Genomic DNA, 26,825 nt, shown 5'->3' on the forward strand with positions numbered 1-26,825 from the left:
TGTCAGATACCACAGACCCACAGATAACTTCAGCTCACAGCAAAACCAGTGGAACCCAAAGCTGTTCACACACACACATGCATGCCACACATGTGGCACACACAAACACACGCACACATCCCAAAGGAAAAGACTAAAAGACAAACCACCCACTTTAGAAAAGACCAGAACCCCTTTCCACCATAGAGGTGAGGTGGGGGCAGGGCAAGCATCCAAGGGGGCCAAGGGATCATAAACTAAGACCCCCTGAAAAAATGTTGCATCCCTAGCACCCCCAACAAAGGAAAATTCTTTTGTGACATGGATGACTGAAGATGTGTTATTATATTTTTAAACCAACAAGAATGATCAAAACAAGAAGGCAAACCTATATCCCTGGGCTTTCTCAACAATAACAGTATGGTGGAACAGTGGACAATATCTAGAGCAGGGAGGACTAAAGACCATGGTCAAGGATGAGGGTCTAGTTTGCACTTCTCAATCTTTTCCTAAATCTGCCTATGTGTTGAAGGGAGCACAATTATATTCCAATTCCTTCCCCAAAGCATAGAACAGCATTTGCAGTCAGACGGAGGCAGGACTGAATCCTTACTTCTGTCTTGGCTGTGACTTCAAGCCAGTGCCGTTCTCTTGTCTGAGCCTCAGTTTCGTCATGTCTCAAATAGGAGCATAATGGTTCCTAAGTCAATGGGCTGTTGAGAAGATTCAAGGAGATAGTAAGTTTTTAACGTGGTACCCACTCCAAAGACTATACCTGTGACTTCCCAGGAGGAATATAGGCTCAGTCCACACATTCCTTTCTCTAGTGAACCTTCAGAGGGACCATACATTTGTTTATTTTTCTTTCCTGCAGAGGACCATTCTCCAGTGGGTTTTTAACACTAATCCACAGGTATTTACCCAGACTGGAGGGGCTGAGTGTAGAAAAACATGGAGGAAAAGCTGTGGATATTTCCTCCTAGAGATCGCGGGGGGGGGGAAGCTGGATCCCAGCCTTCAGCTTGGAAAGTCCTTTTATAGGTTGCAGAGTTGGTGGAAGGCCAGGTGAGTTCTTTCCCACTTAAAAGGTCTTTAAAAAGCAATGAGAGAAAAATGTGTGTGTATGTTTCAGTTTTTAGCACAGTGAGTCTCTCCACCACATGACTGCAGGTAGGTGTCACTACTTCAGTTTTTAAGCATTTCTAGTCTCCCAGGCAATGGATGGAGACAGGGATGGGGTGAGGGTGGAACCCAGGGCAGCACACTGCCAAGGTCTGCTTGAGGGATGGGCATGGGCACTGAGATAGAAAACTTGGCACCTCCTTGGTCCAGGAAGGAGGTTTTTGTCTCCCTGAGAGATGGAGGGGGAAGAAATCTGGGCTTGTCAAGCCCTAAATATCCTCTCATCTGTGTGTGTGTGTGTGTGTGTGTGTGTGTGTGTGTGCGCGTCTGTGTAAGAGAGAGAGATTTACCACGCATGCAGAACCACCAAATCTCAGCACTGGGACAAGATCTGGGAGGATAAGCAATACACCTTCCCATATTGCCCACACATTGCTTTGACTATTCTGACCCCTAACTCTGAGGGCATGGAAGGAGGCTGTCCTAAAAACATTCCTAAAATTCAGTACATAGGAGTTCAGCACTGTTTATCCACCAAGACCAAAGACTGAACTTGGGTTCAAGTCCAAGGTAACAGAAGAGCAGTCCTGAAGTTCAAGCAGTGTGCTTCCGTGTGGTTTCTACTCCCAAAGACAGTGACCTTAACCAAAGGCTGCATTTAGGACATCTGACAGTTTACAAAGCCCACGTCTCCGGTATGAAAAGCAATTCCTCAGTATAAATCCAAACATACACTCTCGCACCCTTATCAAAGCTTTATCTCAACAACTAGCAGTTAGACTGGCCAACAAAAGACTAAACCAGGGCAGCAAAGAATCATCTTTGCCGATTGTGCTTCCCTCCACTGGGAGATTCTCCCAGAGTCCAGCCTGACTGGAACTGGATTTTCAGACACATGGCTGCACCTGCCAAGAGGACCTGTATATGTGAGAAAGAGGAGAGAGGGGCTTTTTACAAAGGATTATGGGGGGTATGGTTTGGGGCTCAGGGGCTTCCAGACCCTCTTGTTTCTCTCTGGACTCTGTCTCCCCAGGCGAAGACTCCAGAGGAGGTGTGGAAGGGGGTTGTGCTTTCCTCTGCCTAGTTCTTCAGCAGAAATTCCCTTCGTCCTTCTCCCAGTCCTCCACTGGGTGTTTCTTGTGTTTTCTACGCTCCTTGTGCGATTTATGGTGGCGATGCTGGTGGTGGTGTTGGTGGTGGTGATGGTGTCGCCGCATTCGATGGGACCTTCTGGCTGCAGGGAAGAAGAGGACAGGAAAGTGGCAAAAGGTGGTGAGAGGCAGGTGGCCTGACGCAGTAGCGGGCCTGCTCAGGGGGAGGTGAAATGGAGGGAACACCAGGCAAGCTGGTAAGTTATCGCTCTTAGGCAACCCTGCATTATCAGGCAGGCATTTATTCAAATCAATGTATATAGTCATAAGATGTTTTCATTGAAGACTACAAATAGGTGGAAACTTGGGGTGTCCAGGGGCAGCCACTTACGTTTGGTACAGACGATTTGGGGCCGGTCCCACTTGCCATTGCTCTGGCACTGGATGATGGACATGTGGTGCTGGACAAATCCTTGGTCACACTGGTAGCGTACAGTGGCGTGGATGTTGTATTTGGCCTTGCGGGCACCAATGAGTGAAGCGTTCTCCACTGTCGGAGGGGGACCACACAGCACTAGGGCAGAGAAACCTCCAGTTAGGGGAGTGGCCACAACAGGGGCTGAACTGGTTTCTTCTCTTGTTGGGAATGACACACCTGCCCAGGTCCTGCCCTTTGCCCAGCTGTGAACTCACAAGGCTACAAGTGACTGTATCTGTCCTCTCCACCCAGACCAGAAGCCTCTTCCAGACAGGAGCCTCCTGAATATCTCCCAACCCTCAATTCTTATGCATGATGAGAATGAAGGAGATGGGAGGTAAGAATAATTTGAGCAAATAAAAGGAAGTAAGGATGTGAGAATTTGCAAAGAAACGGAAACAAGAATGAACAAAAGTATAACAGAAAGGTGGTCACAAGAATGCATGTACGTGTTACCTTAATATGTAAAGAATTCTTACAAACCAGTAAGACCAACAACAAGCTGACACAAAATTAGGCAAAGGAGATGAACTGGCAGGTCACAGGAAAATAAATACATAGAAATAGCTTATCAACATATGAACAGTTGGTCATTCTCATCCTTGAAGATATGCAAACTGCAATAATTTAATGAACAAATAAACTGATGAACAAAATAGGACCAGAGGCATGGATACATAGAACACACTGAGGTGTCAGAGGGGGTGGGGGAATTGGAAGAGATTAGCCAAAGAGCATATATGCAGAGCCCATGGACACAGACAACAGTGTGGTGAGGGTGAGGAGGGACAGGGGCTAGGTGGAGGGGGTCAAAGAGGGAATAAGGGGGACATCTGTAACAGTGTCAACAATTAAAAAATAACATCAAGGCACTACTTTTTCACCACTCAGATGAACAAAGAACAGAAAGTTTGAGAAAGCACCGAGGTGGCAAGGGTAGGGAAAAAAAGACCATTCTCATACAGTGCTGGAGAGTGAAAACTGGGCGGGGCTGACTCTTACAAAAAAAAACAACATGAAGCCGTGAATGTGAGCCACAGGAGGGGAGGGGGAGGGTGGCGGCGTACCTGTGCCCTTCTTACAGACATAGGGGAGGTTGTAGTTGCAGGGCACGTCGTTCCAGCGCCCACTCTCGTGCGCCACCATCACCACACAATCCTCCCCGCCCGCGAAGAAATTGTCTGGTTGGTTCTCTCGCCAGTTCTCATATTGCTGCAGAAACATGGAGTGGGGATGCTCAGGGGGCTGGCGTCCCGGCCCAGACTCTGACCCTGTCCACTGTGGGGCTCCCCTGGCTGGACCACTCAAACTCCTGGGGACTCAGTGTTTCCATCTCTGTAATGCGTACTGTTCTGTCTGCCCTGAAGGTGCAATTCAAGTCAGCCTTCCTCTGGCTGGGAGGCTCCACTGCCCTCCTTCCTTGTACCTCTGCCTCCAGTCTTGTTCTCTGATTGTCTGTTTCCAATACGGGTCACTCACTGTTAGATAAATAGTTGAACAAAAGATGACCACAGCCCGGAAGCCCAGGAGGGCTTCCCTGAGGAGGCCACAGGAGAGAAGACTCAAGGAAAAGAATGATGCAGGCAGAGAACAAGCAGAGGGACAGCTAGAGCAAAGGCCCAAAGGCAGGACTGAGCTTGTCCTATTTGAGGAATAGAGTTGAGGCCGGTGGGGTCGAAGATGCTTGACGGAGCTGGGAGTGAGAGGGTGAGCAGGGGCTGGCTCTTGTGGCAGAGGAGAAGAGGGGGATTTTTTTCAATTGTGGTACAATGCATAAAACAAAAGTTACTATTTTAATAATGTTTAATCCTTATCCGAGGATATGGTTTTTTATTGATTTTAGAGGGAGAAGAAGGGAGAGAGAGAGGGAAATTGATGTGAGAGAGAAACATTGACTCGTTGGTTCCCCTCCCTACACAACCTGGCCAGGGATCAAACCCCACAACCTAGGTATGTGCCCTGACAGCGAATCAAACCCAAAACGTTTTGGTGTATGGAATGATGCTCCAACTAACTGAGCCACACAGCCAAGGCAATCATTTTAATAATTATTAAGTATCCAGTTCACTGGCATTAATTAGATCCACAAAGTTGTACAACCATGACACTGCCTGTTGTTAGAACTTTTTCATCATACCAGACAGAAACTCATCCTCACGAGCATCATTCCCCATGCCCCTGCCCCCAGCTCCTGACAACCACAAGTCCACTTTCTGTCACTATGGGTTTGCCTGCTCTGGACAGTTCATGTTGATGGAATCAACATGCATATCCCATCTTTTTCGTGTCTGGCTTCTTTCACTGAGCATCATGTTTTCCTCCACCCTGTAGTGCATGTCAGTGTTTCATTCCTTTTTCACTGTATTTACTGTTTGGCTGGACCACATTTTGTGTACATGCTCATCGGTTGATGGACATTTGGGTTGTTCTTTTTGCCGGTTATGACTAGGGCTGCTGTGAGCATGCACGTACCTGCATCTGAGTCCCTGCTTTCACTTCTTTCGGGCAAACACCGAGGAGTGAAATCGCTGGCTCATGTGCTAATTCTATGTTTAACTTTTTCAGGAACTGCCGGACTCTTGTACAGCTGAAGGAGGTGGGTCTTCAACCTGAGAACCACGGGGAGTGTGGCAGGGCTTGAATCAGGGAGAACCCTCATCTGATGCATGGTTTTAAAAGGTTCCATGTGCAGGGTTTCCCTTGGGGTATTGAAAATATTCTGGAACTAGATACAGTGTTTGCACGATGTTGTGAATATACGAACTGCCACTGAATCATACACTTCAAAATTATTGGTTTCAGCCCTGGCTGGTGTGGCTCAGCAGATTGAGCACAGGCCTGGGAACCAAAGGATCGACAATTCAATTCCCAGTCAGGGCACATGCCTGGGTTGCAGGCCGGGTCCCCAGTGGAGGACACATGAGAGGCAACCACACGTTGATGTTTCTCCCCCACTCTTTCTCCTTCCCTTCCCTTCTTTCTAAAAATAAATTAATTAATTATTTTAAAAATAAATAAAAAATAAAAAAGAGAGAAAACAGAACTTTAAAAATAAAATGATTAATTTTATATTATATGCATTTTCTCTCAATTTTGAAAAATCCCCACGGCCACTAGGTGGAGGGGCAGGAGCGTAGGTAGCAAGTGTGTGTGTTTGTGTGTGTCCATGTGGGGGCTACGGCAGGGGTCCCAGTGAGGGACATCATAGGCTGGGCAGGCGAGCACGTAGGGGTGTGGGAGTGTCTCAGAGCCCACGGCTGGACAACTAGGAGGTGTGAGCAAAGGAGTCGTCCCCAGCCCAGGGATTCTAGCCTCAGTCACTGTGTGGATGGGCCATCTAAAGTGCAAGGAGGCTAGGTGATTTGGGGCTTCTCTGAAGCTCCTTGGCCACCCCAGACCTCTGATGGCTGACTTGCATAAGAGGGTAAAGTGAGGCCAGAGCACAGAGCCACAGAGCTCATCCGTATCACTCTGTTCCAGGTGGGACCCTCGTCAGCAGCCTGGTAGTGGAGACCCAGGCTCCCGCCACTCACCAGCCCCGTGTTGTCTGTCCACTGGAAATCCCTCTCCACGATCCTGTCGTTCAGGCCAATCCATGTGTTTTCATGCCCAAAACCTGCAGGGTGGGGAGTCTTCAGGGCTGGGCACCTGCCTCTCCCCAAGCCTAGGGTGCCAGCTAGTGGCATGTAGGGGCGGAGTGGGAGGGGAGGACCCAACCCCTTTCCCAGCCTGGAGGTGGTCTGGAGGGGAAAGGGAATGGAGGTGGGGGTTAGAGGAAAGAGAACAGAGAATGGAAGGATGGAGGTGGGATGGGAGCCGAAGGCAGCAGGGGCAGTGGTGAGGGAGGACCCCAGGCCCTCCCTCAGCCAGGGCACAGGCTGGAGCTCTGGCTGCCCTCTACCTGGGGCATGGGGTAGAGCACAGAAAGGGCTGTCATTAGGCGCTGGCCTTGCCACAGTTTGTGGCTTAAACGAATGGCCAGAGTAAGGAATAAGTGAAGACACATCAGATCTTTGCAGAAATGAGAGTAAGGGACAGGAGAACCAGAGATGGCTCTGGACAGGGCAGTAGTGAGACCTAATGAGCCAGTTACTGAGGCCAGAGGAAGTGGAGAAGGATGTTTGAGTGCAGCAAGGAGGAAGAATGAGTGGCCCAGGGAAAGAGCAAATGAAAGAATGAGGGGATGGCAGCAGTGGGTATAGAGGCCACCCCCAAAGCGGGGCCCTGCAGGAGTCACAGACAAGGACCCGGCTGAGTCTGGTCAGATGCTTCTGGGCAGGGGGGGACAGCAACTGCCCAGCGAGATGGAGGACAGGGTCCTGAGAGGCCTCTGAGGACAGCGCTCATTCATGTACATTTCCCCAACAAAGTCTTTGAAAAGCCAAACAAAAAATTAGGATATGGGATGGGGGAAATATTAATAAATGGATGGACAAACAGACGGATAATGAATGGATCAATAGAAGCCAGATTTAACTCGTGCAACGCTTTTGCTAGGTCTCTGAACAGCTCCTCCCCCATTTTATCCCACGCACCACAGGTGCTCCCCCATTGCCCTCCCTCCCCTGGCTGTTTGATTTGTCATAGGCCTACTTAGGGCCAGCTAAATTATAGTATGGATGTATTTAATTAGATATTTACTTGTTTGCCTATATCCCCCACAAGAATGGTATTCCCTGAGGACAGGACAAGGTGCATCTTGCTCACTGCTGTGTCCCAGTGCCTGGAATGGTGCCTGGCGAAGAGCAAGTGCTCGGCAAATATATGATGAATGAATGAACGAACAAATGAATGAGTGAAGCGAATGTATGAATTAACAAATGAATAAACAGACTTGGAAATTATTAAGTGGCCAGGGTTGCGCTAGTGAACACAGCTTCAGAAAGGTGGTTTCTTCAGGATCCTGGGGGACTTCCCTGGCAAAAGGACTGCAGGGCTGCCCCTGCCCACCCCACAATCCCTACTGTTAATGAAGCTGTGTTCCTCAGGTGAGTGGATGCTGGTCAGGTGGCCAGCTCGGCGGCGGCAGTCCCTCTCGGCATCCTCCCATGCCCGCCGATGGGCAAAGTACCGGTAGCAGTGGCCCTGGAACTTGTGCCAGCCACGCTCACAGCCCTCTGTGTCTGGGAGGTGGAAAGGGAGGGTGAGGGGTGCTGGCCTTGGCCCACGAGGCCTGCCCTGCTGGCCATGAGCAAAGCCAGCCCACCAGAGAGAGACAGGGCCTATCCAAGGTCACTGTGGGGCTAGGTCTCCCCTCTCTCTGGGCCTACCCCCCTCCCCCAGGCTCTGTCTCCCACCCTTTCACCTCCCCCTCCCATAGTCACTTCTTTTCTTTGTTTCGGGAAGAGGCTCTGCGGGAAGATCATTAGGCCCATCCCCTCTCGCCCATCCCCTCTCGTCCTGCCTGTGGTGTCTCCATCTCTGATCTGCAGGACCACACCCTGGTGTGGACCTGGGGACTCAGGAAATGGTCTCAGAAGGGCTGAAAATTTCCCTCCTGGCAAAGGGCTCAAATAGATATCTCTCCCAAAGAGATAGACAAACGGCCAAGAAGCACATGAAAAGGTCACGATTAGTCATTAGGAAATGCAAATCAAAACCACAGTAGGATGCCACCTCATGCCCACTATGACAGCTATAATTTTTAAAAAGGAAAATAACAAGTGCAGGTGAGGCTGTGGAGAAATTGGAACCCTTGTGCACTGCCGGCGGGAATGTAAAACAGGCAGCCGCTCTTAATGACAGTCTGGTAGCTCCTCAAAAAGTTAAACATAGAATTACCATCCGACCCAGCCATTCCACTCCACAAAGATTGGGGGAAAAGAATAGAAAACAGGTGTTCAAACAAAACTTGTACATGAATGTTCATAGCAGTACTATTTATATGAGCCTCAGGAGGAAAGCAACCCAAATAATCCATCAAGTGATGAATTGATAAACAAAATTTGGTCCATCCGTGCCATGAATATCACTCAGCCATAAAAAAATAATGAAACACTGACACAGGCTCAAATGTGGATGAACCTCAAAAACATGAAGCTGTGTTTAAAAAAGCCAGACATAGAAGGACACATAATGTGTGACTCCACTTATAAGAAATGTCCAGAACAGACAAATCCAGAGACAGAAAACAGATTAGTGGCTGCCAGGGGCGGGCAGATGGGTAAAGAAGAGTGTCTAGTAAAGGGGCAGGGTCTCCTTCCGGAGTGATGGAAATATCTTGGAACTGGCTGGAGGGGGTGGCTGCAAAATAATGTAAACCTGCTGAATTCCTTTGGCTTACACACTCTAAAAAGCTTAATTCTATGTCATGTGAATTTTATCTAAAAAGACAAACCGGTTTGTCTCCTGTCAGACTCAGCCACAGAACCAGAGACGGATACCTGTAGGATGTGTGGGAATCCTTGGTCCCCACACCCACTCCTGTTTCTGGGGGTCTCAGCAGAGACTCACCTTTCTCACAGAGGCTGCCCGCATAGCTGGGGAGGCAAAGGCAGACAAAGGTGTTGACCTCATCGATGCAGGTACCTCCGTTCTCACAGGGGCTGGAGACGCAGTCGTCGATGTCTGGAGGGTAGAGAGGCTGAATGAGAGAGGTCAGCCTTCCCCTGGCTCCCAGTCCCCTCGGGAAGCCAGATGAGAGATGGGGTCACGATCCTGCCATCCATCTGGACCACAGTGCTGCCACAGTGGTCTGCACGAAGGGCTCCATGCCCCTGAAGGCCACAGGGGTGGAGCCTCACATAATTAATGTAAAAGCATTTAATGAGAACAAATGCCACTGGGCTGGCTAAGGGCCAGGGTGTGCAGAACATTCCACCTGACTCCAGAACAGTGATCATACTCTTTCCAACATACCCAGAGATCAAAGCTGGAGGGTCGTTCTGGAATGTGGAACCTAGGGAAACTGGGTGGCAGAGCATTTGTGAGGGCTTGCGGAGAGGCACGAAGCTGTTTGTAGGGACCGACACCCCGTTGAACTTCCTCTCCTACCACCCCTGCATAGACGGCTCTCGAGGCGTGTACGACACCAAGCAAGCCACTTCCATTCTCTGAGACTCGGTTTCTTTTTTCTTTTGCAAAGTGGTAATAGCAATGGTGTTTTTTCAGGGTAATTGTGAGTGAAGAGTCAATGGGAGAGCTCAAGCATTTACACCATTTGTATTTATTGTTATAATTCTATCATTAGCAGCATGGCTGTGAAGGTTGTAAAATCGGTGAGATGATGCACAGGGCTAATAAATTATATTATTTTGCCCTAGCTGGTGTAGCTCAGTGGACTGAACGCGGTCTGAGAACCAAAGGGTTGCTGGTTCGATTCCCGGTCAGAGCACGTGCCTGGATTGCGGGCCATGTCCCCAGTGGGGGTGTGTGTGAGAGGCAACCACACACTGATGTTTCTCTCCCTCTCTTTCTCCCTCCCTTCCCCTCTCTCTAAAAATAAAATATTAGAAAAAATGGTATTATTTCTAATTATTGTTATAATTTTATAATCTGTCATATTTCTTATGTTGGGCTTTGGAGCGAGTATCCAACTCTGGTGGTGCCACCACCCCTGACCACCCAGGAGAGGGTAGGGTCCCCTGGGGCCCTTGGCTGGAAGGAGTCTGAGCCTCATTGCACCTTGTCTTCTCCCCCGCCTTGCCCCTGCCTGTCAGTAATGGCAGGCAGCAGCCAGACTTGGCTGCCAGGATGAGACCCAGCTGACTGGTCCTGGGCTGATTTACCAGATCCAAGGAGTAGAGGTGTGGGGGGAGGAAGGGAGCATCTAGGGCCAGCATTTTGTGAACCCTGAGTTCTGGTGGGGATGGCTGCTAGGGTCAACAAAACCCAGGGGTCTGGAGTCAGACAAGTGCAAGTTCCGATCCCGAGCCTGGGGCACTCACCAATCTCACAGTTCTCCCCAGCAAAGCCCTGGCCACAGCTGCAGCCATACATGGTGTCATTGGCTGTACAGGTGCCCCCGTGCAGGCAAGGGTTGTTCTCGCAGGGATCCGAGGGGGCTGCAGGAGGGACAGGCAGTGCGGGGAGCAGTCAGGCCACCAGGTCTGCCTTCCTAGAATCCAGACCTCAGGCACCTGAGGCCTGCTGGCTCAATCCCTCTCTGTGGAGTCCCCTCTGTAACTACACCATAGGTATTCACCAATCTCCTCTCAGGTGCCCGTGTGACAAGTTTACTCCTTCCAGAAACTTCCCCAAGCCACCTGTGCGCTGCCCTGCCAGTGACAAAGTTCCTTCTCTGACTGAACTGGAATGGTTTTCCCAAAGCTTCTCTTAGGAAATCACCCTCTAGAACTTGTATTTCAGTGCCCTCCGTGACTTGTCCCTCACTCCTGGACATGCCCTGCTGGTCATTGTATGTCTCACTATCTGGAGCGCAGAAGCAGACATAAGGTTCCCGATGGTGGGGTATGAACAGCACTAGGAAGAGTGGGAACCATCACCTCCTTCATTTGGGCTCAATGTTTTTTGATGCAATTCCAGTAGTTACATTGTAGGGAAGTGGTAGATTATAGCAGTTAAAACGATGGGCTCGGAGTCCCAGAGGTTAGTTCATTCCCGGCTCTGCCCCTCACTAGGGAACCCTAGGCAAATTACTTCTCTGAACTTCAGTTGCCTCATCTACAAAATGGAAATAAAAGTAGTTCACCTCTCTCTCCCAGTCTTGACCGTAATGCCGTATGTGGCTCTCTGTATGTTAGCCTGGGACCTCTCGAAGGGTCTCAGGGATGCTTGGCACGCACCAGGTACCCAGGGTGCATTTAGGAATGTGGGTCCCTGCTCTACTCTCCAACTATTTCTCCCATCAGCTGGGTTTTCTTAGAGGCATGAGGATCTCCCGGCCCCATCTGGGGGCCCCGATGCCTTGGTGGATGGTCTTCATCCAGGAGCCTGGGAGAGGCAGAGCAAGAACCCCATCCTACCCCAGCCGACACCCTTTCCTTGTCAGAGCTGCATCTAGCCCTTCCACTGCAGACACTAAACTGAGCCCCAGAAAAGGGAAGGGCCTGACTCAGTACCACACAGTGGGCCAATTCAAGAGCCAAGACTGGCCTCCAGGGTTCTGGTAGCCCAGTTTAAGGCCCTCTTTCCAGGCTTTATAATCTAGAATTTGTTTCTGTTTTGGGCTTGTCTAGAGCCGCAAAAGAAACTGAGATTGTAACAAGTTATCACCAATTCCTACATCTCCTAGCGTCCACCCTCACCCTCCACTGACTGTTTTTTCTGCAGCTGTCAAAGGGTGTCTATGTAAACCTGAGTCAGGTCATGTCCCTCCTCTGCCCAGATCCCTCCATGGCTCCCCATTGCCCTCAGCCCACAGGGCCTTGTACGATCTGGCCAACATCTCACTGCCCTACTCTTGCTCTCTCCCTTGCTCACCCTGCTCCAACCACACTGACCTTGCTCTTCCTACATGCCAGGCAGGGTTCTGCCTCAGGGCCTTTGCACAGACTATTCCCTCTGCCTAGAACACTTTTCCCCCCAAACTCTTCATGGCTCCTTCCTTGCCTCCTTCAGGCTTGCTCAAATTTCATCCGGTTAGAGAGGCCTTTCTGACTCCCCTTCCAGAACCGGAAACTACCCACTGGCACCCCCCACCCCTTGCTTCACTTGTGTCTTTGCTCATATCACTTTCTAACCTCCAATACCATTTAGTTATTTATTAGGGTCACTGTTATGTGTTTGTGCCTCCCCCCTCCCCAGAGCGGTGCTGTTCTATATGGCAGCCAAATATAGCTATTTAAGTCTAAACTAATTAAAAACGAATAAGAGTAGAAATGTAGTTCCTCAGTTTCACCAGCCACTTTCAAAGATTCAGTAGCCACATGTGGCTGGTTGCTATTGTATCAGACAGCATAGCTCCAGGACATTCCATTATTAGAAAAGTTCTAGGGCGCTGCTCTAGAATGTCAGCCTTCAGAGGACAAGAGACTTGGTCTCAACATGGGGCCTGGAACATAGCTGGCACTCAGTAATTGCTTGCTAACTGAATGAAGGTGGCTGCTGGCCTTCCTGTGGGGACAGAGGCCTGTCTCTGGGGTGGTGGCATGTGCCCCCATGAACTGCCAGAGGGGCCTGTGGCTGTGTCTGTCCTTAATGCTGCCCAAGCACGTGTGTGCACATGTGTGGGGCTGCTAGGCGCAGGCATACGTGAGTCCCACCAGGTGCCCCGAGCTGCCGACAGCTGCCCACGGACTGGCGGTGACTCAGTCGCTTGCTGGTGCTGCATTTATTTTTGGCTTCATTAGCATTTCTGCAGCAAGCATCGAGTGGGTAGACACCCCGGTCTCTCCCCGACCCCACCCCCAGTGCTGCCAGTCTCTTCCCAACCTGGCTGCCCCTGGCTTCAGTCTGGAACCAAGACTCCAACAAAGACCAGGCCAAACTCAACCATAGCCCTGGGGGCTCTTCCAAATGAACTTTCTTTCGCACGCCTCTGTGGGTCTCCCCCCCACCTCACTAATCCCCCTTCTCTAGCTGCTTTGGCATTGAGCCTTCTCCCCGATTCCCACTCCCTGCAGGGCAAGCTCACCCCTCCCAAGACCTCAGGAGTTTTTTTGTTTGTTTTTACGCAAAGTAAGCATTATTCAGTCTAGTGGGTGAGACAGACTATATTGTTAGTTGGCCTGGATTCAAACTTTATCTTTGACAGTCCCAGCTGCCTGACTCTGCACAAGTTACTTGACTTGTCCCTATGCCTCAGTCTCCCCATCCTAATGTGAGGATCACACTAGAACTTGTTCCACAAGGGCATGGTAAGAATAAACCGAGAGGATTCTAGTAAAGTGCTTGAACAAGCCACGTATATGGGCAGTCACCAACAGCTCATATAAGCATCAGCCTTTATCAATTCAGGTGCCCATATCCAGGGTCCTCCTGCCTCCTGAGCATCTAAAAAAAGAAAATTTATCCTGGGACACAGCAGCCCAGAGGTGACAGAATGGGTGACGAAACCTTGCACCTGCTATTTCTACCATGTACACTTTGCCTTCAAAAAAGAGAGCAAGTGTAATATCAATTGTGTTAATAAGAGTGTTTTGCAACTCAGGAAAAAAATGCCTCTTAATTAGCTGCTGATTTTTTTTAAAGCTCACTTGACCATAAAAACAGCTCCATATGCAAGATCTAAAAAAGGGTCCAGAACTTGCAGGTGAGCTGCAGGCAGACCTGGCTCCAGGAGAACAGGTGGAAGGCCTTCTATGGATTCTGCTGGGCACAGAGCAGCTAAGGCTTATGCAGACTTGGGCTTCCCTGAAGTCTGGCCACTGACTAGCTGGTAGTGACAGTCCTCTCTGAACTTCAGTTTGCTGCCTATAAACTGGGAGTGATGGCCCCCCACTTCCACCCCTTCCGAGCACCCACTTTTCCTGTGACTCAAAGTCTCTCATAAACCACACCACTGAGTTCCAGCTGCAATTCTCATTCTTCTTGCCCCGTTTCCTCCATCCAGCTCCCCCCTGGGGTGGGGGGTGTCTGTGTCTAGCTCTGTCTTCCCCAGATTAAGGCATCCCTGAAGGCCAGCCCCCACAGCATTGCACAGCACCGCCTGACTCCGTGTGCCCATAAACATGAGTTGTTAATTGAACCGAAATCAAACTCCACTCGATGCCTCATCATTTTCTTACCACTTGCTGTGCTTCAAAAACACATCAACTTGATTCCTGCCTTTGGCCAGGCTGGCGCCTCTGCCAGAGAACACCCTTTCTGCAATTTGATGCACCTAATAAGTTTCCACCTCCCACAGCATCCCCTGCTAGAAACCTTCCCAGGACCAAGGGACAACCCTTCTTCCTTACTTTGGGCTCCCCTGACCCCTGGTCCCAGAGCCCTCACCACATTGGGCTGGATGAGGCCACCAGCTTTGAACTCACTTTGCTCTGCACTCCCATTTGCAAAGGTCCTCTGCAGGGCCGGCTCCTCTCCACTTGCTGCCTCCTCCACACTGGCACTCCCTGCAAGGACCTCCAGCTCGAACTTGTCCAGGGCCCAAGGGGCAGGCGGCAGGGTGCTGGGGGAGCCCCACAGCACTGTAGGCTCCCCCAAGGGCTCTGACATGGGCTTGTTGGTGCTGGCCACCGTAGATGTCCAAGGAGCAAGAGCAGGCTTCCCAGGGAGGCTGCCCTCATGTGGAAGGGCTGAGGCTCCCTGTGTTCCCCAGGTCACCCTCTGGCCCTCCGGCTCTGGGTGGGGTTGGGAGCTGGAGGAGTCCATTGTGGACGTGGCCAGGACCTCACTCTTGTCCCCCTGGTCCAGGGACATGAGAGACGTCACCAAGTTTTTATTCGAAGCCACCAGAGGGCTCATGGTGGGGCTTTCATCTCCTTCAACCACATGGGATCCAGGTTTCCAAATCCCATCAGCATCATCGTGGTCCACCATGGCTATGGAATCCACTGGACCCACTGGACCTCCTCCATCTGTAGCGGCCCAAGGCTCCAAATTCAGGGAGACTCTGGGGCCCCTCAATGGTGCAGAGGTGGGGTGGGGGTCCAGCTGTTCACTGTGCAGTGAGGGCCACATGCCCTGTGCCTCTTTCATGGTGGCCTGTGAGCTGGAAGTGGGGTTCTCTGCTGTGTTGAAGACCCCAGACTCAGACCCTGAGATGCCTCTTCCTCCCAGGGGCTCAGTAGCCATCTCCATGGAGGTGACATCTGCTGCCACTTCCCCATCCACAGAAGCCTGTGGGCTGGATCTGGGGTGCTCAGTTTTCCCTAGTGTAGTGGGGCTGGTATCCCCATTTTCTCCAAAGTCTGCCCTGGGAGAGTTAGAACTGGTTCCAGCTTGTGTATCCATGGCTACCTGTGAGGGGGCTGTGGGACTTCCTGATTCATGGTCACCAAATGTCAGGAACATGGCCTCTCTCCCTTGTCCTGTCAGGCCCAAGGAGGTGGGCAAGGAATACACTTCAGGGTGAATGGGGTCCTGGAGACCGGCCTGGGTCTCCGAGGCTGGGGAGGGTGCAGCAGTGGCCATGACCTCACTGTGACCCTTGACCCCACTGGCCTGGGTGGGGAGGGGCGTAGGGTGTGGTAGGAGCCACACTTTAGGGGCACGAAGCATGGCCATGACAGGGAGGTCTATGGAAGTGACCATTGGAGCTGCCTCCCAGGGGGCAGTGTTGGGATCCTCTGAGGGGCTAGGAGGCTGGGCAGTGGCCTCTGAGTGGGACCAGGGCAGTTTGGGGGTGTCCAGCCTCACACTGGGGCCCTTGGCTTCCTCCAGCTTGAAGCCAAGGGCTCTGCTGGGGCCTGGGATGCTGGGTGGGGCCACTGTTGGGGGCCACAGCCAGGGCTCTGTGGAGCTCCTGCCACCAGGGAAACCTGCAACAATATCAACAACAGCGATTATCTTTCAGCAGCTCCTTTCATCGAGTATCCTTGGTTTAGGCCTGGGGAAGAGACAGCTTCTGACGCCAGGGTACCCAGCAGGGACTCGGAGCCTCCTCCCCCTGTTCCCCTCAGACACCCACTCAGGTCCCACCTCCTCCTTGACCCCACTCACCAGCTGCGGGCACATCCACCTCATTGGACAGCACAGCCCAGGGACTTTGGCTCCTGCCACTCCCTAAAGAGTCTGTGGCTGCAGTGGTCAGGGGAGGCTCCACATGATTCCCAGCAGCCTCTGGGGTGGTGGAGGGCTGGGCACTGACCTCAAGCCTCCCCTCCAGCCCTTGTTGGGATTCCTGCTGCTGGAAGTGTCGCCCATTCAACCCTTTAAAGCGTCCCCTCCTTTTGGGCGTAGGGCCAGCTGGAGTCGCCTCCCTGTGCGTGCTAGCTGAAGTGCTGGCCTCCAGGCTGCTGGAGTAGGGGGCCACAGTGCTCAGCCACTCCTCCTCGGCCTTCAAGGAAGGTCTTGAGGCTACTGTGGGAACCCCAAGGGCTGGGCTGGGGTTCTCTTGAGACTCCTGCTTCTCTGTCAAGATCAGAAGCTCTTCCTCCCCACTGGACACCAGAGGCTCCTGGAAGTCAGAGGTAACCACCTCCCCTTCCTCCAGGCTGGGCTCCAGTTCTCGGGCTGGGGGTCCTTCTGCAGATAGAATCTCTCCCTCATCCCCAGATGAGGGAGTCTCTGGGTCTCCATGTTGTGGAGAAAGGTAATGAGCTGTGGGAGAAAGCAAAAGAGGATGTGTTAGGCTCAAGGGCTGGGAAGTTCTGCCTGAAGTCTGCCTACATTCCAGCATACTGCAGCACAGATTTCTGTATCTCTGTCTCCTTGTGGCCCTTTCTCTCTCTCTCTCTCTGGGTGGTTTCTGAAATCCCCCAGACTGAGAGAGGGTGATGCAAAGTTATCATTCTCACTGTTTAGGCTTCACCCACTGTCAAGTTCAGCTGGGCACAGTAAGGATTCAAGAGACAACTTGGCTCATGGGTGAAGCTCAGGCAGTAGTCACCTCTCAGGGACAGGTCAGGCCTGGGCCTTGGCTGTTCACTGCCAAAGGAGAAAGTGCTTAATGGCCTGGCCTTCTTCAACGGGATCTCCCCCTTACACAGATAGAAGACCCAACTCCTCTGAGTTGAGGTTTGCAGCTTCTGAGATTCTGGCTCCACCCCAAGTGCAAAGGTCATCCCTGGTCTCATCTCTGGAAATGTGGCTTGGCCCAGTTGAAGCATCACTTCCTCAAAGGGTGGTTCTGAGCATGGCTCCAGATAAAATATGATCCGCACAGGGATTTGTCTTTCAGGGACCTCAGGCTTTATAGCCCACCCCCTACACAAGACTTCCAGCCAGAAACTTCAGGGCTCCTTCCTTCCCCCCAGCGTGGGACTCCAGGGAAAAGCCTGTCTCAGGGGCGTGGCCTTCAACCAGGGGGTGAAGGGGCTTCTCGAGGAGTAGTTTCCATGTATCTCTCCCCTGCCCAGACTGCCTCCACCAGAAAGCAAAGCTCTTGGTGCGGTGGACAGCCTTTACCGAAGTGCGAGCCCTAGGGCGAGGCCACCAGGGACGCACCCTCGAGAGCATGACCAACACGGACTCACTCCCCCAGACGTGGCCTCCCACGCACCACGGAAGCAGTAGGCGTCAAAGCGCTCTCCAGGTGCAGGGAAGCCGGTGCGGTTAGCGAAGCGGTAGACTGTGCGAACGCCGGGGGCCGGACCCCCGCAGCGCCGGCGCGGCATCTGGATCGGGTAGCGCACGCTGCCATCTGCCAGCCAGCCCGGGTCGCACTGGTCCAGGCCCTCGTGCCAGGCCAGGTGCAGCTGCCCCACCGAGGCCAGTACGGCACCCTGGCGGCGGCACTGGGCACGGGCGCCGGCCAGGGTGAGGCGGCGGGCCGGGCCCACGTAGAAGACCTCGCCTGTGGAAAGGCGTGGGAAGGTGTGAGAGGAAATCAGGTGTGTCCGGGGGACCCTACCCAGGAGCCCGGGAAGTGGAGCCCACTCCAAATAGCTCGGACCTGACCGAAGAGGCCGCTGTAGCTTCTTTTTACAAATGCGGTCCCTTTGGCTTTAGAGAAAGGGAGAGGCTCGGGAGGAGGATGAGGTAGGAAAGAAGGAAGCCGGGAGCGGGAGCGGCTCAAAGAGGACAAGGTCTCAGAGAGGGAAGAGGCGTGTAGAGAGAGGGAAGGGGTGCAGAGGGAAGGGGCACAGAGAAGGAGAGGGGCTCAGAGAGGGAAGGAAAACTCAGATAAGGAGTAGGCCAAAGTCTTGGCTGCAGGTTTAAAGAAGGATGAGACTTAAGAGGGAGGGGAGTTGGGGGAAGTGACAGGGCTCAGGAAAGGGGAGGGTCCTGCCAGCCCCAGACTTACCCCCCAGCTCACGGGCAAAGCAATACACATCGTAGAGTTCCCGTGGGTCGCGCCTCCCATAGCTCCTCACCCCTGGAAGGCTGCTACGGTCGCCATAGCAACCAGGACGGGACTGGGTGATAGGATACCTGACAAAACAAGGATGTGTGCTCCTGGGGCCCCCCAAAACCATCTTTCCCCAGAGGCTAGCTCTCCATCTCCCCACCCTGTGTACCCCCTCACCGGACAGTGCGATCAGAGAGCCACCCAGCATCACAGTTGTCAAAGCCATCCTCAAAGGCGGCCTGCAGGTGCCGTGGGGCTGCAATGGTGGCTGAGCTGAGACGACAGGCCTCTTGGGCTTGGACAAAGGTCAGCGCATAGCGATCCTGGGCTGCCCGGTAGTGGAACACAACACCTGTAGAGGAACATCCAGGATACAGGGCCGATTCATTCTGGAATCTTCAAGCACAGACCTCCCTCTGCAGAGTGTCCCACACCCCTCAGTCTGATAACAACAGAACTGCTGTCCTACACTGCCCTGGACAACCTGCCTTCACTCAGCACCAGACGTGGCGCTAGGGCAGTGGTGGGGAGTGAGGCTGATATGCTCCCATTTTACAGATGAGGACACCGATAACAATGGCCATAAAGGGCTAGGATTTATTAAGTATTTACCACATAATAAGCATTTATAAGCATTATCTCATGGAAATTAAGGCTCAGAGAGGTTCAGGGACATGGTCAGGGCCACACAGCTAGATTAAGGCAGAGCCAGAATTCATATCCAGGAAGATCTAACTCCAAAAATAGCATTCTTCATGCCCAGGGTTAGGCCCTGGAGGTGAGAGGAGACATGCAGAAGAGCCAGAGAGATTCTGCCATTTAGGAATTAAGTACATGCATTAATAGGAGAAACACTGGCAGCAATGGGAGATCAAATGTGATTATGGTTTATCCTAGGAATAGAATCACGGAAGGCTTCTTGGAGGAAGTGACTTGTATGTAAGTCAGGATGTGAAGCCCATTATTGAACGGGCATACTATGAGTCAAATTCCAATTTAGGGATGGAAAAAATGACCGAGAAAGACAAAAGAATGAAACTTTTTGCCCCATCTTATCAAACTGAGAGCCCCCAAAAGTCAACAGCTGCGTCTCAGTCATAACAGTGTCCTTAGCCCCAGGCTGGCATGTGGTAGGTACTCAATTAATATTTGGCAGGATAAATGAATTGAATAAACCCAGACATGGACATTCTTTCTTGTATTACTTACCATCTTTCTTCGAGGATTATTGGTTTTGAGAAGTGAGGCCTTGGAAAGGGGATGACTGGTTAACCCCATAAAATATACAGTGAGACACTGTTGGGAGGGGAAGACTGCCCTAGGACCTCGGTCCAGGGACTTGCCCTTGGCCAGCAGGGGCTAAGCTATACTGACTTCCTGCCAGGAGTCTGCAGGAGGTTTTCCACACAACAATCCATTCACTGGGTCATTTCTCAAATACCTATTGGGCATCTACTGTGCCACTCTCTGTTCTAGGGCTTTGGTTTAATAATAATAATAATAATAATAATAATAATAATAATTTGTTTGCCTTGTTCACCTTGATAAGTTAGGAGAACAAAAACTACACCGGATATTTCAACAGCAAGAATTTAATACAGAAATTGGTTAAACCGTATTTAAGGACTGTTATATATTTCAATCAACTTTTTAAAAAGATACTTCCTTTAACAATTTATTTAAAAAGGAAATGTATATTCCTATATTAAACAGAAAGCCAATATCCTTTCCCTTCTGTGAAAATAGGTAACCATGAAATGGACTTGAAATGTGATTGTGAAACCCTATGGAATCCTGTGGTCCACAAGAGATCAAGCCAGAGGCTGCTCACTCTTAAGTAAAAGAGAGACAGCTATCAGAGAGGCGGTATAACCTGTGGAGACCTGCTTTGTGACTTTATCAGAAATATAGAAAGAGAATCATTGATATTCACTGGGTGAACTTCAGGTTCAGCCCCCCCCCCCAGCCTTGGTCCCACCCCTGCCCTCAACTGACCCGTCACCTCCAGGGACACCAGGTCCTGCTCATCCTCGATGCCCCTCACCACCTGGCAGCGGTAGAGCCCGGAGTCGCTGGCCCTCAGTGGCCCCAGTAGCAGCGTGCCGTTGGCCCGGTGCCGGGGGTAGGCGGGCAGAGACACACGTCCCTGCCAGCCCTTGGCCACTCGAACCACGTTGTTCTTGGCCACCAGGATGGGCAGGTCCTGCCACTGGCCTGACGCGGTGCGCACCTTGGTCCACTTGATCCGAGGGGCTTCTCCAGTTGCCCCTGGCCATGGTCGCAGGGTGAAGAGACAGGGCAGAGCCACCAGCTCCGCCAGTGCAGCTCGCACAGAACCGGACCCCACCTTCTGCATGTGGAGCCCCTTCTCAGCAGCAGTGGTGGCAACAGTGGTAGCATCCTGTGTGCCTGGAATGGGGAAGGTGGAGAGAGACCTGACTCAGAGGCGAGGGCCAGCAGAGCCTATTTCCTTCACTTTACAGGTAGGGAGACTGAGGCCAGAGAGATTAGGTTGCCTATACAACACCACGATGCAGGGCACAGATCTGTGATTTGCACCCCAGTCTGTGAGCAGAAGGAGAATGGGGTCAAGTCCCTTTATAGTTCTGCCTCCGTTCAAAGTCCAGATCTCAGGGGCCAGTGACTCTGTCACGCACTCACTGTGTGGCCATGGGAAAGTCATTGTCATTCTCTGAGCCACAGTTTCCCCAGAAGTTAAGGGAGAGGTAGCCACGGGGAGGGAAATGGTGTTTGTGGAGTACCTTCTATATAACAGGCACTTTATAGATAGCAAGCAGCCCATCAGATTTTCATAACCATCTACAGAGGTAGCTTCACGTCATCATCCTCTTTTGGGTGGGAGGCATTTCTAAAGCCTGGGCTTTTGACTACCACTGGGGAAATGCCAGAAGATGCATACATACAGACCTTTATTTCCACTGCCCTGCCCATGACAGGCATCACTAATCAATGTACACACTATTCTTTTTCCTCCCTCCCTCCCTCTCCTTCCTCCCTCCCCCATTCTCTTTCTCCCTCCTTTCCCTCCCACCCTTTTCTTCTCTCTCTCTCTCTCCATCTCATCATAGCAAAACAGTGAAAGGCAGACACCTCCAGCCTTTGCTAGCAGTGACTAAAAATAACCTCTCAGGTGTCTTGTTCACTTTTGACTGTTCAAAGACCTTTTTCATCTATTCTTGTTTTATTCCCCACGCCAAGCCAGGGAACCAGCAGAAGGCTCTTGAGCTAAAAAGCTGCTCCATCTCATCCATCCCTCAGACCTCAGCCTCTTCCACTGCATAGGCCAACTCACCCTGTTCCCCAGCCACCACAAGCAGCACCTGGAGCATCAAGAGGCCTGAGGCCCAGACAGACACGGCCCCCATCCTGGACCTGGATGAAGAAGATGGAAGGAAGAGGGGTGAGCACAAGCTCCCCAGAGAGTTGGCATGGAAAAACCAAGTGCCCCCTCCACAGATCTGGAAACTGGGAGGACAGGACAGGACAGTGTGTCAGTCAAGGTCACACAGGCAGCAAGCAAGGGCAGAGCCAGGATCCAAACCCAGAAGCAGCTGACTTCAGAACGCTAGCAATAACGTCTCATGTCAGAAGTATGGGTGCTAGAGTGAATCAGAACCCGGGGCTGTCATTGTGTCTGGTCCTCACTTTGTGACCTTCGGCAAAGTTCAGCATTTCTGTGTCTCAGTTTCTTCATAGGTCAAAAGGGGATAACATCAGGTAGTTGGAAGGAATAGATGAGTCGATACATATAAATTGCTTAGAACTGCCTGGCACGAAGGAGTAAATTTCAGCTGTTATTGAGTTTAACAAAAGCAGGATCAAAATCTTATTTTTCAAGTTGGCCTCCTCATCAGACTGGGGTGGGGGTGTCCTAAAGAGCAGCTGACAGTCCCAGCCTGCCAAGGGTCCCAGTCCTGGGAGCAGATTGGTCTCCAAGCCAGCTTTTAATCTGGGTGTGCTGAATGACACGATTCTCAGCTTCAGTTCCAGGATTTGGTTGTCGCCAAGATTCTATTCTTGGTTTCTGGGATTTTTGAGGTGCTGCCAAGTCCCAGCAGGAGGAAGGGGACTTGCCCATTCCCACCATCCCCTCCCCTTAACTTCCCCCTCTCTGGTGAAGAGATACCGCCTAGGTCCACAGAGACTCCAGCTGTGGGTCCAGCCTTCTACTGGGGTTGTGGCCCATGGGCATAAAATGGACAACTGAGTGTGAACTGTAAGCAAGGCCCATTCCAAGCACTGGGACATGGCAGTGACCTCCCTGACCTCACACTCTTCCAGAGACTAAAAACCCTGGGGAGGGGGCCCCTCTGGACAGACTCCGCGGACTCACCAGAGCTCAGGTGGGAAGTTAGAACATCACCTATAAACTCAGCCCTTGTACATCTCTCGCCTGAAAAGAATAGGCCTGAGAAGGACGTGTGGGTGGAGTCCAGAATAGGGATTTATGGGGGGGGGGACAGCTGGCCCCCTCCAGAGGGCCTTTCCCAGCTCCCAGAGGCCCCAGCTGAGAGGCCGACCCGGGACCTGTCCGTGGTGCTGAACTCGGGGCAGTAATGCAGTGGCGGTGCCCTTTTGGTCTTTTCCTTGTGTTGGGGCCCAGAGACGGCTAGTGGTTTGCTTAGGGCTGCACAGCAGTGCAGAGGCAAGGCACTGGGACTGTACGGCTGGCTATTAGAGGGGGGGGTCAGGACTCTGGGCTGCGCCTACCTCAGGAGTGTCTGAGGAAGGGGCAAATTCCGAGAATTCTCTCTCACACACATACACTATGGTTAAGAGCTCAGACTATATCCAGAAGGCAGGGCTTGTCTTCCATTCCCTACACGTTACCTGACCTAGACAGTTTCTCCACCTGTAAAATGGGGATCACTCAGTATGTACCTCATAGAGTTACTGTGAGGATAGAATGAGCTAAGACATGTGAAGTCCTAGATGTTAAATTAAAAAAACAGCTCTTTGTGCAAAGCCTCATGTACATACTTAAGTATACAGAGATGGCCCAATACAGTGACACACAATTTCAGGTACATCCCCCATGCACACATGCTCTCCCATACACACTCAGTTGCCTCTACTTGCACCTCACCCCCCCCCACCCCTTCTCTTAAAATATCTCCTCATCAGGGCCTTCAGAGGTGAACATTTGCAGAGCTGTCTGGGGCTTGTCCCCTCATGAATAATACATGGACCTCATGCATATGCAAGTAGGGGGTCTGCAGGGGGTGGGGGAGGGGCAGAGAGACAGGAGGACGAGTGTAGTGTGTGTGTCTCCCCCTTCTCGCACCTACCTCTTGTCTCAGTGGGCACTGAGTGAGGTGAGTTTGCCAATGGTCATTTAAAAAAGATTTTATTTACTTATTTTTAGAGAGAAAGGAAGGGAGGGAGAGAGAGAGAGAAACACTGATGTGAAAGAGATACATCTGCTGGTTGTGCCCCAACCAGGAACCTACCCAGTGACCTCTGGGTTTGCAGGCCAGCACTGAACCCACTGAGCCATACCAGCCAGTGCACCAATGGGCATTTTTGTGTATTTGCACCTGGGCATGCATCAGGGTGCTGAGTATGGGTGAGGATATCAATGAGGTTGTGCCCTGTGGTGTATGGACTTGCATGCAGGTCCCCAGCAGCTCTATGCACTGGGTGGAGCATACGGAGCCGCCTGTGGTATCTGGAGGTGTGAATACCACAGCAAGGTATTGCTGTGGGTGCCCTTCAGCAAGGGGTCAGGGGGTATGTGAGTGCATAGGCAGGACTGTAGAACTCCTTGGAGGAGAAAGGAAGCCAGCTCAGTAAATCATCCCAGGCTACCCCTTTGGGACCTGAACCCCTTGCCAATGTCTTACTTTTAGTGTCCAACTCTGTGTACAGACTACATCTCAAACCCTCACACTCAGGATCCACACTGCCAGTCACATGGATAGGACCCTTGCTGTACGCATGGGACATCACGCACAGCCACACAGCCCAGACAAGAGCCCAGGAGAGAGAGAGAAAGACACACATGTAAAGATTCACGATAACATTAACAAAGAGAGACAATATGGGCACTTACAAGGCAGGCAACACGTCTTCTGCACAAAGACACACACCCACATTCTCAGGCTCCCCACATAAACCGCTTGATGAGGCCACATCATCAGACACAGCTCCTCACATGCACATGGGAGTAGCAGCCCCTTGGCACAGACTGGGCTGGGTAAATGTGGCCTTGGTGACTGATGGGCACACATCATTTTGCCACCTGGTGATGTGGCCCCTGGCACAAGTTTCCGGACAAAGACACATCTCTGTCACATTAGACTCACAGAGGACCCCAGACCACCCCCTCTCCCTGGGTACATACCCTCTCCCAGCATGGGGTAGACACACACACAAAGCTTCCACCTTCCGGAGGGTCATCTTCCATTTGGGAACGCCTGGAAGCCAGGGAGGCCGCTGGGTTCTGAGTTCTCACTGCCCACCCCTCCCTCCCTGCCCTTCCCCCAAGTCCCCGGCTGGGGCCCAGGGCCAACCCTCTCCTCAGCCTGGCTGTCTCCCATTAATGCTGCCGAGAGGAACAAAGCCCTGTGCACAGGGATGGGGGTCGCTGCTCTCCAGGCTGGGTCTGGGGTCCCAGCCCCTTAGTTCCCAGTGGCTGTGCCTTCAAATCAAACCAGGACTCCCACATGCAACCATATGGACAGATGGAACTGAAGGGGTGAGGTATGGGTCTGCGTCTCACTGTGAGGACACTGTCAGATATAGAGGTGGCCTCGCTGTTTGGACTAGTGCCTCTCACGGGTCCTAGGGATCCATAACTTGTGCTCAGGGGGCTCTGACCCGTGATTCACCTGGGAGACCCAGTATGCTCCATGGGAGAGGGGAAGGAACCCTGACACCAGGCCTGAGGGAACAACACGGACCACCCACCTTGGGAAGAAGCCCCCCAGAACCTTCTCCCCGAGTCAGGATGTGGTAAAAGGACACGGGCCAAAAGAACGGGGGACCACCGGGTACCCCTTCCTTGAGGCCCGTAACTCTCAGTGCAAACCCCTTTCCATTGGGCTGATATGGGGACCCTCTCCTGCTGCAGGCCAGCCTGGCATCTTCTATTCATCTGCAAATTGGGAATCCCCACTTAAAATCCTGGGGTGTCTCACTCAGACACGGGGTGCCGTGTCCCAGAGTCCTTACACAGCATCTGGGTATCCCCCCTTCTCTCTAAACGAGGGGTGCTCTCCCCGGCCTTGGTTCCCAGTGCCCCCTCCCCAATTCTGAGACCCATCCCCAATCAGGCCCCCTCGCCACCATGGGGTCAGCTCCGCATTCCCTAGATAACCTTACCCTCAAATCCAAGTGTCTCTCACATTTCCAAGCGCCCTCCCAGTTTGCGTTCTCTCCCCAACCCGGGGGTCCCCCTCACCCGGTAGCATCCTCCCCATTCCGGGGACCTCTCTCTGATCGCAGGTTCCCTCCCCAATCCCTGGCTGTTTCTCTAACCCCAAGGACCCTCCCTCAAGCAGCCCCTTTCCTGCGACGGACCCCCACCTGTCTTCTAGCTCGGACGCATCCCTGGGCGGTCACCCGGCACAAAGGACGCTCAGCTTGGCTCTCGAGCGCCAGGTCCAGCCCCTGCGCCCTGCGCTCGGCTAGCCCCAGGGCCGCCTCAGTGCTTATAAAGGGGCCGCGGGGCTGTTCTGCGCATGCGCCAATACGAGCCCGCGGTCTCTGGCAACGAAAGGGAGGGGTTCCTTCTGCCTAAAACACCCTCCCCACTCCTTCGACCACTGCCCTACCCAAGGGGAAATTGCGCCTTACTTACTCTCATTCACTTCTTCCCAGGAGCCACATTAAATGCCCCCAGACATTCCTTGGTGGCCCTGCCCCATCATACAGATGGGGAAACTGAGCCCTAGGGAGACAAAGTTGCTCCCAAGGTCAGGTGGAGGGGAAGGACAGAGCTGGAACTCTGAACCTGGTCCAGCTCACTCTCCAGGGCTCACACTTGGAGCAATTTTGACTAGTTATTGCTTCATCCTAGAGAGACAGATGAGACTCAGAGAATGGGAAGATCCCCCGGTTCCACAGCTGATGAGAGACTCCCAAGGTAGACCCTGACCTCAGTTGTGGCTCAGTTGTGCATCCTACAAGGCAAGAGGTCGAGATTCAATCCCAGGTCAAGGCACATGCCTCGGTTGCCAGTTCTGTCCCAGGTGGGTGCATGTTGGAGAGGCAACCAATTAATGTTTCTCATCTCGCTCACATCAATGTTTCTCTCTCTCTCTCTTTCTCCCTTCCTTCCCCTCTGTCTAAAAATAAATAAGTAAAATCTATTTTAAAAGAGAGGGAGAGAGGCTCACAA

General features: G+C 52.1%; 1 protein-coding gene across 1 annotated transcript; it reads right to left on the bottom strand.

The window, feature by feature from the left end:
* NCAN (neurocan) lies at positions 1–26,094 on the bottom strand. Its single transcript, XM_053668049.1, has 16 exons — positions 26,012–26,094; positions 24,828–24,900; positions 21,777–21,856; positions 20,459–20,872; positions 18,641–18,815; positions 18,419–18,546; positions 17,675–17,968; positions 16,174–16,773; positions 14,544–15,992; positions 10,557–10,673; positions 9,124–9,237; positions 7,635–7,793; positions 6,204–6,286; positions 3,738–3,882; positions 2,584–2,766; positions 1–2,335 (listed from the first exon to the last, which is right to left on the bottom strand). Exons 2-16 carry the CDS (start codon positions 24,881–24,883, stop codon positions 2,190–2,192), a joined length of 4,143 nt encoding a protein of 1,380 aa, XP_053524024.1. The 5' UTR covers positions 24,884–24,900; positions 26,012–26,094; the 3' UTR covers positions 1–2,189.
* Between the last annotated feature and the right edge of the window lie 731 nt (positions 26,095–26,825).

This window comes from Artibeus jamaicensis, unplaced genomic scaffold (genome assembly GCF_021234435.1).
Source record: "Artibeus jamaicensis isolate MK-2021 breed Jamaican fruit bat unplaced genomic scaffold, CSHL_Jam_final contig_477, whole genome shotgun sequence".
NCBI classification, from domain to species: domain Eukaryota; kingdom Metazoa; phylum Chordata; class Mammalia; order Chiroptera; family Phyllostomidae; genus Artibeus; species Artibeus jamaicensis.